Source organism: Salvelinus fontinalis, chromosome 4, assembly GCF_029448725.1.
Source record: "Salvelinus fontinalis isolate EN_2023a chromosome 4, ASM2944872v1, whole genome shotgun sequence".
Classification (NCBI taxonomy): Eukaryota; Metazoa; Chordata; class Actinopteri; order Salmoniformes; family Salmonidae; genus Salvelinus; species Salvelinus fontinalis.
The window spans coordinates 60,898,164-60,911,578 of record NC_074668.1 but is presented as its reverse complement, the minus strand read 5'-3'; the positions used below and the strand labels follow the sequence as shown (position 1 = coordinate 60,911,578).

The window sequence follows — 13,415 nt, the reverse complement described above, 5'->3', positions numbered from 1 at the left end:
AACGTTTTTGTCATGCGAATGTGAGTAGAAAAGTGGGGCAGTGTTTTAATCGTGCCATATTTATGCAAATGTCTGGAATTAAGTTGTCTTGCCAATTGGGACGTTTAATTACATACATTTCCCCCGGGATATGATCTAGTTAATTGCCGATAAAGAGAGCGAGATTCCTAAGTTTTAGGTGAAACGTAGTACACCATGAGGGAAGGAAGGAGACATGTTGGTGCTGATATTTTTTAAACTCTGGCAAATTATGAAAGTATATCAACAGTTTTCTAACTGTCCTTACTATCTGGAATCCTTGGGACGTCCCTACCACATTGAAGTTGGCATTTAAAATGGTTACGGTAAGGGTTAAGGTTCTGGTTAAGGCAAGGGTTAGATCAGACTGAGTGTAACGCCTCGATCAGACTGTCTCGATCAGAGTGTCATAACATTTTGGTACACCAGATGTATACTGAACAAAAATATAAACACAACATGCAACAATTTTCAACGATTTTACTGAGTTACAGTTCATATAAGGAAATCAGTCAATTGAAATAAATCTAATCTATGGTTTTCACATGACTGGGCAGGGGCATAGCCATAGGTGGCCCTGAGGGGTCATAGGCCTACCCACTGGGGAGGCAGGCCCAGCCAATCAGAATGAGTTTTTCCAGCTGTCGAGGTGGCTGGTCTCAGGTGATCCCTGTAGGTGAAGAAGCCGGATGTGGAGGTCCTGGGCTGGCGTGGTTACACGTGGTCTGCGGTTTTGAGGCTGGTTGGACACTACCAAAAAATGTTTGACGTTGCTTTTGGTGGAGAAATGTACATTTAATTCTCTGGCGACAGCTCTTGTGGACATTCCTGCAGTCAGCATGCCAATTGTACGCTCCCTCAACACTTGAGACATCTGTGGCATTGTGTTGTGTGACAAAACTGCAAATTTGTGCACAACATTTTAGAGAAATAAGCTTTTTGTGCGTATGGAAAAATTCTGGGATCTTTTATTTCAGTCCATGACTTTATATGTTGTGTTTATATTTTTGTTCGGTATACATTTGTTTCCAATTGAGTGCCGAGTTTGCCTTGCAGCATTGCATCGCAAAGGCAGTTGCTGTGTGTTCTGTATTCGTTGGACTTGACGGAAATAGTTGGTAAAAAACAGTGAATGTACATTTTTGTTGCACACATATCCAGTAAAAATGTTGGATTGTATAATTTAAAAAGTTTGTCTGCAGAATTTATTACGCATCATTGATGCAATGACACTTTTGGTCTGATTGAGGATTAAGGGTCAAAGCAGAAATCGTCAGTAGAAACAACTTTGTTGACAAACATTGGAGTGAAACAAGTTTATATTTTGGGTTACGATGGGGTAAGACAGTTGAACTAAGCTCATGAGATGTTTATAAGTTATTTTCTTAAAAAATCAGTAGGTACATATCATTCATTGTGACTGGCCACCTCTATTCGGTCTTATGTTGCAAAATTCTAAATAGTGTTTTTTACATTGGATAAAAGTAGAGACTTGCGGAAAAAATAAATAAATTGTGACCCGTTTCAGGAAGCTACTGTAGGTGTATGTTGCTTCTTTTAAACATTTTTTTTGTTGTTGTCCGAAATGCCTTATGGAACTGGAACGTTCATGTGCCTTAATAAAAATCTGTATGCCATCTGTAAATATGAATAAAATTGTTAAATTATGAGCCTAGTTGGTTTTAGCCACAGAAGAAGACAGGCATCTTCCCGCTAGCCATGATTGGTCAGTGGGGAAAAGTTGTGATGGACTACTTTCTGCAATTGCGTTCAAATGTCTCTCTTTTGAAGTAGTGACGTGCGACATACGCCTAGCTTCCTGAAACGGGTCGCAATTTGGATGTAAAGTCAAAAAATGGATGTAGCAACTGCTGATTTCCCCTTTAAGATTGGGGTTAGGGCATAGAGGAACATGTGAAGCAAGAGGGTTTACTCTGCACAAAATCTATGTTAAGCAGATCATAGATTATTAGTAAGTGAGGAATTTTTGTATGGGGCGGGGAATAAAAATCAGTTGCTATTTTGATACGAGGCTTATTTGATCTAATAGAAGTTTCGTAACTTCTAGTCTCGGCAGACCAGATGTGCCGAGAGTGATTTTTATGGTGTGTTCATGATGCCATGCTCATCTGATGGCTAAAATATGTCATAATGAAGGTTTCATCGTTAGACTTTCTCTCAAACATGTGCTTTTCAATTTAAAAGATTGTAGGCTACATTGACATTGTTTGGAAATAGCTATAGAACTGCCGTCGTTTACTTTTGATAGTTACTTTTTTGTTGTTGCTTTAATTAGTTTTCATTTTACCACAAGGACATCCATAGCATAACACCATCAGCAGACCAATTTAACAAAAGTAAGTGCTCGAGTATAACCAACATACTGAATAATACTCATTGATTGAAAGGGATGGCATTCTGGCCTCACAATGAATAGACTAGAGCCTTTGAGAGTTTTATTTTTCTTAGCAAATTATCTCTTAAAAGGACTTACGACACAGAGGGCACATCCCAAATGGCACCCTATTCCCTATGTAGTGCACTACTTTTGACCTGGTCACATAAAGCTCTAGTCAAAAGTTGTGCACTATATAGGGAATAGGGTGTCATTTGGGACGCAAGCAGAGTCTCACATAGAACACTATGGATTCATGAACCATGAAAAGAGGAAAGTGTAGTCTCATAAAGAGGGCAGACGGGAGTTCTGTGCAGGCTCCCGAGATCATTTTCCTATCATCCCTCTAGCGTTGTCAGGCGGTCTGATCTGTACGTCTCTCTAGTCTCTCCATCACATTTTCAGGGTTAGAAGGCAGCCCACATACTGTAGCTGTCAGTATGAGGCCCTCTCAGCAACAGTATGTTACGGAGATGTTGTACTAACAGAGGCACAGAGCATGTGATATTTAAATATGCCATTGTACCAACTGAGGCACAGAGCATGTGGTATTTACCTATGTAAAGCGCTACTGGATGTGTCAATAACATAGGGCCTTGGAGCATGTATCATATCTGTTTTAACTTGTCATTGTTATTTCATGTACATTAATGCAGTACCCTGTCTGTCTCTGTCTATCAGTTTCTCTGTCTTTTCTCTCTCTTCTTTCCTGTCTCTCTCTCCTTTCCTAGCTCTCTCCCTCGCTCTGACTATGATTCCCTTCTGACTTCTCTCTCAGGGGTATGAGGAGAGACAGCGGTATAATCATCTTCTAATTTCCAGCTGTTCTAATATTCTGATCATGGTGGATGGTGATGGATGACTTGCACCAACCTGTCTAAGTGATTGGAGCGGCAGCACACAGTGCTTCAGAGCAGTTTTATTCATGACCTGCCCTACTTTGAGCTCAAGAGCTGATTTAAAAAAGATCTGCTGTTGTTCTACAGTTGGGAATAGAAGTGCGTGAGAAAAAAATAATCACATATTTAGCCATGCAAATCGAGTCCTCTAGTCTTGGTTGAGCATGCCGGGCAATGCATTTCCTGGTGTGCACAAAATAATCCTGTTGTGTTTTTTTTTTATGCTACTCACTTTCTCAACTTTTTCTTTCTTTCTTCCTTTGTCTTTCTCTCTCCTACTTCTTTCTCTGACAGTTGGGGGGTTGTGGAATACTGGGCGTGGGGGTATGGCTGTCAGTGACCCAGGGCAACTTTGCCACACTCTCCTCATCCCTCCCATCCCTCTCAGCAGCCAATCTACTCATTGCGGTCGGGACCATCATCATGGTGATTGGTTGCCTCGGCTGTGTCGGAGCTGTCAAAGAAAGTCGTCCGCTGTTGCTGAGTGTGAGTATCTAACAAAGAGTATCTGCCACTCTTGTTGACAAAAAATACCCGCGATAATTCGTTTTTATACACGTTCACATTTCTGCTGTAAGCATCATGTTATATTCACTTTTTTTTTTTTATTGTAATTTAGCAGATGCTTTTATCCAAAGCAACATACAGATGTCAACATCAACAGACAGTGGCACATTATGTACTTTCAGTATATGTTGCCAATGCGGGAACTTTAGTCCAGCATTCATAGCTCCAAGCTCCATGAAGATTTTTCTATTAAAAACGCTATTTCAAGTCAGAATTGTCTCTGGTTGCTGAGAACAAGTCTCGCATCGTATAACAAACCATATAGTTTGATTTACTCCGAACGACTAACAGTCTGTTAACTTAGCCTTTAAACCTAGCAATTAAATAAAGTTTGACAGCAGCGCAGCAGGTGGTTCAATTACTGGCCCCATGGGACCGACCATCAAACGTATCGTAGAGCTAAAGCCCATCATTAGTATCAGCCTTGACATTCTCCCAGAGTGCCTAGCCGGTTGGACCGCTGTGTCGATTTGATAGGAAGACGATGTCCGCGAAGGCTTTTTCGCAGCGACTGACGAATCATCTTGAGCCTTCACATCGATTTCGAAATAGACAGCTTTAACCCTCTGCTTTCATTAGAAGAGCAATTAGAGATTTGATAACTGAACTGATCATTGAGGGGGAAATAGATTAAGATTTGACCGTGCTAATTGTTGAAGTGCTGTGGTGCTTCGTGCCTGATATGTATTGGGATTAAAAGTAATACGGTTGAGTGGTAATTTGTAACATGGCAATAACTTGTTGTGGGCGGCATTTTACAACAGTTGTGTACTGTACGTCTTGTCAGTCTATTAGTGAGGATATGTTTTCATGTTTTATTCCATTATCTCCATGAAATTCATTGGAGAATACAAAGCTTTTTTCCAATATCCACACTAGCAGATCACTTAGAATGAATCAATGTAATTGGCATGCATTCTAAGTGATACAGGATGTGATTATGGACATGTAGCCTGGGGGGGGGGGGGCAAAAAAACAAACATGTTTTTCGATGCATGCCAGCAAACCCACTACACAACACTAAACAATACATTAATTGCACTATAACGGTGACAAACGGTGCCCACACACTTTTAGGGCCTACATAAAGCTGTCCCAACAGCAGAGTCCCAACACCGTACCACTGCTACACCTGGCTTTCAGTGGAGCCTTGTCTGGCAGCGAAATAGTTAATTCTGTCACGCCTTCTCCCGCTCTCCCTCTCTGGCGCTTGAGGGCACCAGGCTGCCCATCATTTCGCACACCTGTCACCATCATTACGTGCAGCAGCGCAATATTGGACTCACCTGGACTCCATTACTTTGTTGATTACCCCCTCTATATCTGTCTGCTCCTCAGTTTGTTCGCTGTGTCAGCATTGATGTTGTTATTTTTCCACTTTCCAGACGCGGTTCCTGTTCTGTCTCATGTCTGTTGTTTATTAAATGTTCTCCCTGTACCTGCTTCTCGTCTCCAGCTTCGATCCTCACACATTCAGCCTCATTTACTGCTTTTGAAAAAAACATAGCTGATATGGCTGACTTGCTTAAACAAATGTGGTTTCTACTGACAATTGAGACGTTAAATAAAGGGGGCATATGAGCAGACAATGAAAGCTCTTACAATATTCAATGATTATATTTCTCTAAAACAGGCTATAGGCTACATGTGCACCACCAAGTCAGGACAGTAGGCAAAATTTGGAGGGGAAAAGGGACCAAATTATTAGGGTGAGGCACATGTGCTACTAAAAGCTTACTGCACAACATACACTTAGTATTACTTTCTTACTGTAGCTACAGTATACATATCTCCCTGGAATATTACATCATTTATGCAGCAGCGTACAATAGATTTTTGGACTCAACTTGTTGTGCTGTGCTCACTTGAACAGGAAGGTGGCGCGGCGGTTCTTCGTGGGGAAATTTTGTCATCAAAGTCTGGCATTCGCTGGATTTATGGTACTTTCAAGTAGAGGTCGACCGATGCCGATACCGATTATTGGAGGACCAAAAAAAGCCGATACCGATTAATTGCCCGATTTGTTTTGTGATTATAATATATTTTTTATATATATTTGTAATAATGACAATTACAACAATACTGAATGACCACTTTTATCTCGGGAGTTGATAGGCTTGAAGTCATAAACAACGCTGTGCTTCAAGCATTGCGAAGAGCTGCAGGCAAACGCAGGAAAGTGCTGTTTGAATGAATGCTTACGAACCTGCTGCTGCCTACCACTGCTCAGTCAGACTGCTCTATCAAATATCAAATCATAGACGTAATTATAATATAATAAACACACAGAAATACGAGCCTTAGGTTATTAATATGGTCAAATCCGGAAACGATCATTTCGAAAACAAAACTGTTCCGTATTTTATCGAACGGGTGGCATCCCTAAGTCTAAATATTGCTGTTACATTGCACAACCTTCAATGTTATGTCATAATTATGTACAATTCTGGAAAATTAGTTACTGTTTTTGTTAGGAAGAAATGGTCTTTACACAGTTCGCAACGAACCAGGCGGCCCAAACTGCTGCATATACCCTGACTCTGCTTGCACAGAACGCAAGAAAAGTGACACAATTTCCCTAGTTAATATTGCCCGCTAACATGAATTTCTTTTTAACTAAATATGCAGGTTTAAAAAAATATATACTTGTGTATTGATTTTAAGAAAGGCGTTGATGGTTAGGTACACTGGTGCAACTACAGTGCTTTTTTCGGGAATGCGCTTGTTAAATCATCACCCGTTTGGCGAAGTAGGCTGTGATTCGATGATAAATTAACAGGCACCGCATTGATTATTTGCAATGCAGGACAAGCTAGATAAACTAGTAATATCATCAACCATGTGTAGTTAACTAGTGATTATGTTAAGATTGATTGTTTTTTATAAGATACGTTTAATGCTAGCTAGCAACTTGCCTTGGCTCATTTCTGCACTTGCGTAACAGGTGGTCAGCCTGCCGCGCAGTCTAACCCGTGGAGTGCAATGTAATCGGCCATAATCGGCGTCCAAAAATGACGATTACCGATTGTTATGAAAACTTGAAATCGGCCCTACTTTCAAGATAACTGGGATCTTTGAAAAAAACGAGGTCGAATCATGATGACGTCAGTGATCTTCAGGTCGGAGCTCTAGAAAGAGGCCCGATTTCCCGACTTGCAATTCTGAGTTTCCAGTTGTTTTGAGCACGGCAGAAGTCTAGGCCAATGTTGAATGTTTATCCTTTTAAGCTTGAAAAAGAGACTCTTAAACCCAGACTTGGGACCACACACCCACTGCACTGAATAGCAGGCTAGTGCTTGCTTTGCAATACTTGCAGTTAGCCACTGATTCCTTCCAAACCACTCATTGTTGAATTTGTGATTTCAAATGTGTTGTGTAATGGCAGAACCCAAGGGGCTTGAATTATCTAGCTCTACCCTTAGATTTGGCAGTGACATCGTGTCCCCATGAGTGACAGAACACTGAGCCAATAACGGCGCAACTAGAGAACATTACCAAACCCTACGCTCCGTATTTTCCACTGGCTGCCCCACCACCACAGAAAGCACTGAGCTAAGCTGAAACACCTGCATTTTGGAGCTGTCTTACTCAAGAAAGCAAAAAAGAGACCATGTTTGTATTAACTACTAGCAGCTTTATTAACTAGTATTTTTTTTAACATTGTTTGCAAACTGATAATATGACATATTTATGCCGAAATAACATGCAAAACAGGCTAGAAAGATGGGGCTCAAAACAGGCTCTGCCCCACCTGCCCTAAATGACGGGTCGCCACTGAGCCTTGCCCTTGTGCACACATTTCAAGTGGTTTGCTAGTATGCATATTGGAACAAAGCTTTGGGCACACATTCTAAGTAGTTTACTAATATGGAACAGAGCTTAATAGCCATTTTGGCGGACTGCCATGCTTTTACACTGTAGACTGCTCCTTCTAGTCTGACCGCTCTGAAGTGGTCTTGTAGGGACACATGTCAGATGCGTTAACACATTTCAGTCAATTTGAACCAGGTCGCTGTAAACTGGGTTGTCAAGCAAAATGGTCAACATTCCATTGTGGTTAACCTGCAGCCGGGGCTCTAAATTATATTTTCATTGGTAGCACCAGAAAATTAGATTTTTTGATTGATTGAGATACAGCCTATATGGATTCTGGATACATTCAGCACATGTTGTGCCCTAGAAAGAAGAAACTATCCACTGGGTACATCGGGTTGAATCAACATGGTTTCCACTGTAGACTGCTCCTTCTAGTGAGCCAACGTGTAATAGACATTGAATTGTGTTCTGTGCCCAGTGGGTATTATGTGACTGAAGGTATTTGTTTATTATAAAAGCTAAAAATGTTGATACGAATACCTGCCATTGATATTACAAAGTCGTTTGTGGAATATTCGTTTTCTACATTGTGTAAAAGCACTGTTTTCCTATTGAGATGCATAACATTGAAAATTGTACACTGTCTTTTTTTTAAACGTCAGGTTGGTTATGAAAACATGCAAGAGATCTGTCAATTAGTCATTGCTATGACCTTTTCCCTTTCTTTATGTGCCCCCAAATGTTTGGAGATACTAGCTAGCTAGCCAATAAGATAACATGACTGAACAAAGTGTAAACCAGTGGTGGAAAAAGTGCTCAATTGTCATACTTGAGTAAAAGTAAAAAATACCTTAATAGAAAATGACTCAAGTAAAAGTGAGTCACCCAGTAAAATACTACTTGAGTAAAAGTATTTGGTTTTAAATATACTTCAGTTTCAAAATTAAATGGAATTGCTAAAATGTACTTAAGTCTCAAAAGTAAAAGTATAAATCATTTCAAATTCCTTATATTAAGCAAACCAGACAACACAATTTTCTTGTGTTTTATTGACGGATAGCAAGGGGCACACTCCAACACTCAGACATAATTTACATACAAAGCATTTGTGTTTAGTGAGTCCGCCAGATCAGAGACAGTAGTAATGACCAGGGATGTTCTCTTGATAAGTGTGTGAATTGGACCACTTTCCTGTCAAAATGTAACAAGTACTTTTGGGTGTCAGGGAAAATGTATGGAGTGAAAAGTACATTATTTTCTTCAGGAATGTAGTGAAGTAAAAGTTGCCAAAAATAAATAGTAAAGTACATATACCCCAAAAAAACGACTTAAGTAGTGCTTCAAAGGATTTTTTACTTTTTACTTAAGTACTTTACACCACTGGTGTAAACAAATGGTTAACGACGTGTGAGTAGTTTTAGAACGCCCCAAGACATGGCTTATAAATGTAAAATGTGGTCCCTGCGATCCACTATAGGTAGATAAAAATGTAGTGCCGGTAATGTGGGTCAGATCTTTTGACCTAGTTGGGCTATAAGCAAGCCGTTTTCGCTGTAGTAATGCTGCAACCATGACGCTATCGAATCTGCACTCGCCTTATCATTACAACAATTATTATCTGAGAGAATTTTTCCAAGTCGCACAGTGCTCCCAAAATAGCACTCCTGGTTGCATACGAACCAATTGTTTGTACTTTAGAGCCCTGCCAGCGGCTAATAATAGCCTCTCTGGAAGCTTCTACCTCCACCACAGACTCACTGCATTAAGTCACGGTCCAGGAGTTAAATCTCTACTAAATCTCTATGGGTGTGAAATGAGACGTGCAAGACTAGCCCCAGGTTAAAAGTGATGAGTGGAAGTTTGGGTTTTAGTTAGTGGGCCGGAATCTGATATTGGTGCAATCTTTAAAAACACCACAGCATTGCTTTCGAGTAGCCCGTCCTTTCAGATCAGTGGCTACACAACAAAGCAAAAGGGCCGCCAGTCGTGAGTAATTTGGGACCTAGCACAGTTGTAACCTTCTCACCACCCTAAGTTAGTTAGTTATCGGTCCCATGTAGCTGGATTCCTAAAGGTATTGATTTGGGAGGCACCGTCTGACAGTGGTACGCCTTCAGTTTCTCCCTCTTCCGTCTATCAACAAAGACCCTCGGTAGCTTTCATGCTGAATGGGAATCACAGAGAGTCGATAAACCTCCCGAGATCAATGGTCGACCAGCAGTTTCATTATAGTTCTCCCTGCCAAGGCATTGATCTCCACTAAACTAGGATATCATCAAAGCCTGACGAGAGGAGAAACAAGTCATAGCATAAATAACAGGGCTGGGTTGGCTAGTGTAGTGGGGGCTACCCTCACAGCCACATACATTTGTGGTTTTCACATGTACATACAGTCACCAGCAGTTGTGAGGCATTAAGTGGATGACAAAGGCTTTGCAATAGCTAGTCAGTAGCACAACTGAATGCATCTTCCACATTTAACCCAACCCCTCTGAATCAGAGAGGTGAAGGTGGCTGCCTTAATTGACATCCATGTTATCCACACCCAGGGAGCAGTTGTTGTTGGAGGTCAACTGCCTTGCTCAAGGGCAGAACAGCACATTTTTCCACCTTGGGGATTTGAACCAGCAACCTTTCGGTTACCGGCCCAACGCTCTGAACCGCTAGGCTACCTGCCGCTCTAACATTGGCTAAGCTCAATGTTGCTTGTTAGTTCACTCAGCAGCATGTGGTTCTCATTCGAACTGTGGCATGGGAATGAGTCAACGATCAACTTGATTGATGGATTGACTGCTATCACATTACAACCAATATCATGTTAGACTGAGACGTTTTAGAGGGAAGGAGGTTCTGGCAGTAGACATCATTGCCATTCAATTACCATCTCCCTACCTGACATCCTTTCTAACTGACAGCCAATTGGTTTTCTAACTTCCATCTTAATTGAAGCAACTCATTCTGTTTCGCTGTTTCTAATTTCCTTAATTGATTCATTGTTTTTGGTTTCAACTTCGGTATATTGCAAGAGTACTTTCTTGTCTGATGCCGGCTACAAATTCCATTTGGTTTGTATGAGTTCAGGAGGAGAGAGGGAGGGAGGGAGAGAGAGTCCGCGAGGGAAAGAGATGAAGTGCACTAGGGCAGAAACCTTCAGGCTGGTGAGAAAATGAAATAAGTCACGCAATGACTACATCGAGCTTGTGACTCGACAAATTTGTTGGATGCATTTGCTGTTTGTTTTGGTTGTGATTCAGATTATTTTGTACACAATAGAAATTCATTTTGGAGTGACTTTTACTGGAAATAAGAATAGAATATGTTTGTAACCACTTCTACATGAATGTGGACGCTAACATGATTATGGATAATCCTAAATGAATCGTGAATAATGATGAGTGGGAAAGTTCCAGATGCATAAATATACCCCAAAGACATGTTAACCTCTCACCATTACAATAACAGGGGAGGTTAACATTATTAGGGGGGGGTGATATTTGTAGAGTCACATGATGTAATCATTGCGTGTTATCAATATGGGACCAAATACTTAACTTTTTAGTACTTTAATACACATAAGTGAATTCCTCCCAATACTTTTGGTCCCCTAAAATGGGGGTACTATGTACAAAAAGTGCTTTAATTTTTAAACTGTTCAAAACGATATGGATAAAAATGCCCTCAAATGAAAGCTAACAGTCGGCACTTTAACCTCTTAGTCATTGTATCAATTTAAATCTAAAGGGCTGGAGTACAGAGCCAAAAAAATAATACTTGTGTCACTGTCCCAATACTTTTGCAGCTCACTGTATCAAGGCCCAACCTCTCTCTGAGTATTACTGTCCCACTCCTCCCCTTCTTCTCTGTTAGTCTTAAATATATATAAGGCAGAATGATCTAAAGGCGTTCGATCTCCCATGTCTCCTCATCTCACTCTTTCTGACACCTTGTCTGTCCCGCTCCCCTGTCTCCCCGCTCTTCCTTTCTCAAGTTAAAGTTCATACTACACAGGCATGTAATAAATCTCTGGCGAGCGTTTCCTGGGCCTGATGGGTCAACTCGTAAAAATGCCCTCTCTCTCCTCTTTCTCTCCCCCCGCTTTCTCCCTCTCTCTACCCTCTCTCTCCACAGTTCTTCATCCTCCTTCTTCTGATCTTCTTCTTGGAGATTCTGTCCATCATGCTCTTCTTTGTTTACCAAGACCAGGTAAGGCAACATCTCACTCTTATTTATTTATGTATATTGTGGTTGATTCCGGTACAGTTTTTAAGTCTCACAGAATGTAATAATATAAACTCAGCAAAAAAAGAAGCGTCCATTTTTCAGGACCGTGTCTTTAAAAGATCATTTGTAAAAAAATCCCAAATAACTTCTTCATTGTAAAGGGTTTAAACACTGTTTCCCATGCTTGTTCAATGAACCATAAACAATTAATGAACATGCACCTGTGGAACGGTCGTTAAGACACTAACAGCTTAGACAATTAAGGTCACAGTTATGAAACTTAGGACACTAAAGAGGCCTTTCTACTGAAAAACACAAAAAGAAAGACGCCCAGGGACCCTGCTCATCTGCGTGAATGTGCCTTAGGCATGCTGCAAGGAGGGATGAGGACTGCAGATGTGGCCAGGGCAATAAATTGCAATGTCCGTACTGTGAGACACCTAAGACAGCGCTACAGGGAGACAGGATGGACAGCTGATCGTCCTCGCAGTGGCAGACCACGTGTAACAACACCTGCACAGGATCGGTACATCCGAACAACAAGGGACAGGTACAGGATGGCAACAACAACTGCCCGAGTTTCACCAGGAACGCAAAATCCCTCCATCAGTGCTCAGACTGTCCGCAATAGGTTGAGAGAGGCTGGGCTGAGGGCTTGTAGGCCTGTTATAAGGCAGGTCCTCCCCAGACATCACCGGCAACAACGTTGCCTATGGGCACAAACCCACCATCGCTGGACCGGACAGGACTGGCAAAAAGTGCTCTTCACTGACGAGTCGCGGTTTTGTCTCACCAGGGGTGATGGTCTATCCATCACTTATCGTCGAAGGAATGAGCGTTACACCGAGGCCTGTACTCTGGAGCGGGATCGATTTGGAGGTGGAGGGTCCGTCATGGTCTGGTGCGGTGTGTCACAGCATCATCGGACTGAGCTTGTTGTCATTGCAGGCAATCTCAACGCTGTGCGTCACAGGGAAGACATCCTCCTCCCTCATGTGGTACCCTTCCTGCAGGCTCATACTGACATGACCCTCCAGCATGACAATGCCACCAGCCATACTGCTCGTTCTGTGCGTGATTTCCTGCAGGACAGGAATGTCAGTGTTCTGCCATGGCCAGTGAAGAGCCCGGATCTTAATCCCATTGAGCACGAGTGGGACCTGTTGGATTGGAGGGTGAGGGCTAGGGCCATTCCCCCCAGAAATGTCCGGGTACTTGCAGGTGCCTTGGTGGAAGAGTGTGGCAACATCTCACAGCAAGAACTGGCAAATCTGGCGTAGTCCATGAGGAGGAGATGCACTGCAGTACCTAATGCAGCTGGTGGCCACACCAGATAATGACTGTTACTTTTGATTTTGACCGCTCCTTTGTTCAGGGACACATTATTCCATTTATGTTAGTCACATGTCTGTGGAACTGGATTGAAAAGTAGAGGAGCATTGGTTTTTCAACATAAATACATCTCTACACATCAGAGCATTTCCAATTTGGGAAGGGAT

At 41.8% G+C, this 13,415-nt stretch overlaps 1 protein-coding gene across 4 annotated transcripts in view; it reads left to right on the top strand.

Moving 5' to 3' along the window:
• Positions 1 to 13,415, top strand: part of LOC129854122 (tetraspanin-4-like) — a 110,030-nt gene that overhangs the window by 82,587 nt on the left and 14,028 nt on the right. For 2 of the 4 annotated variants that reach the window (XM_055920871.1, XM_055920868.1), the window contains 2 exons: positions 3,607 to 3,798; positions 11,824 to 11,898. In XM_055920871.1, the coding sequence (XP_055776846.1) occupies positions 3,607 to 3,798; positions 11,824 to 11,898 (267 nt within the window). The remainder of the gene's footprint in view (positions 1 to 3,606; positions 3,799 to 11,823; positions 11,899 to 13,415) is intronic. The other 2 variants (XM_055920869.1, XM_055920870.1) reach the window with 2 other exon arrangements.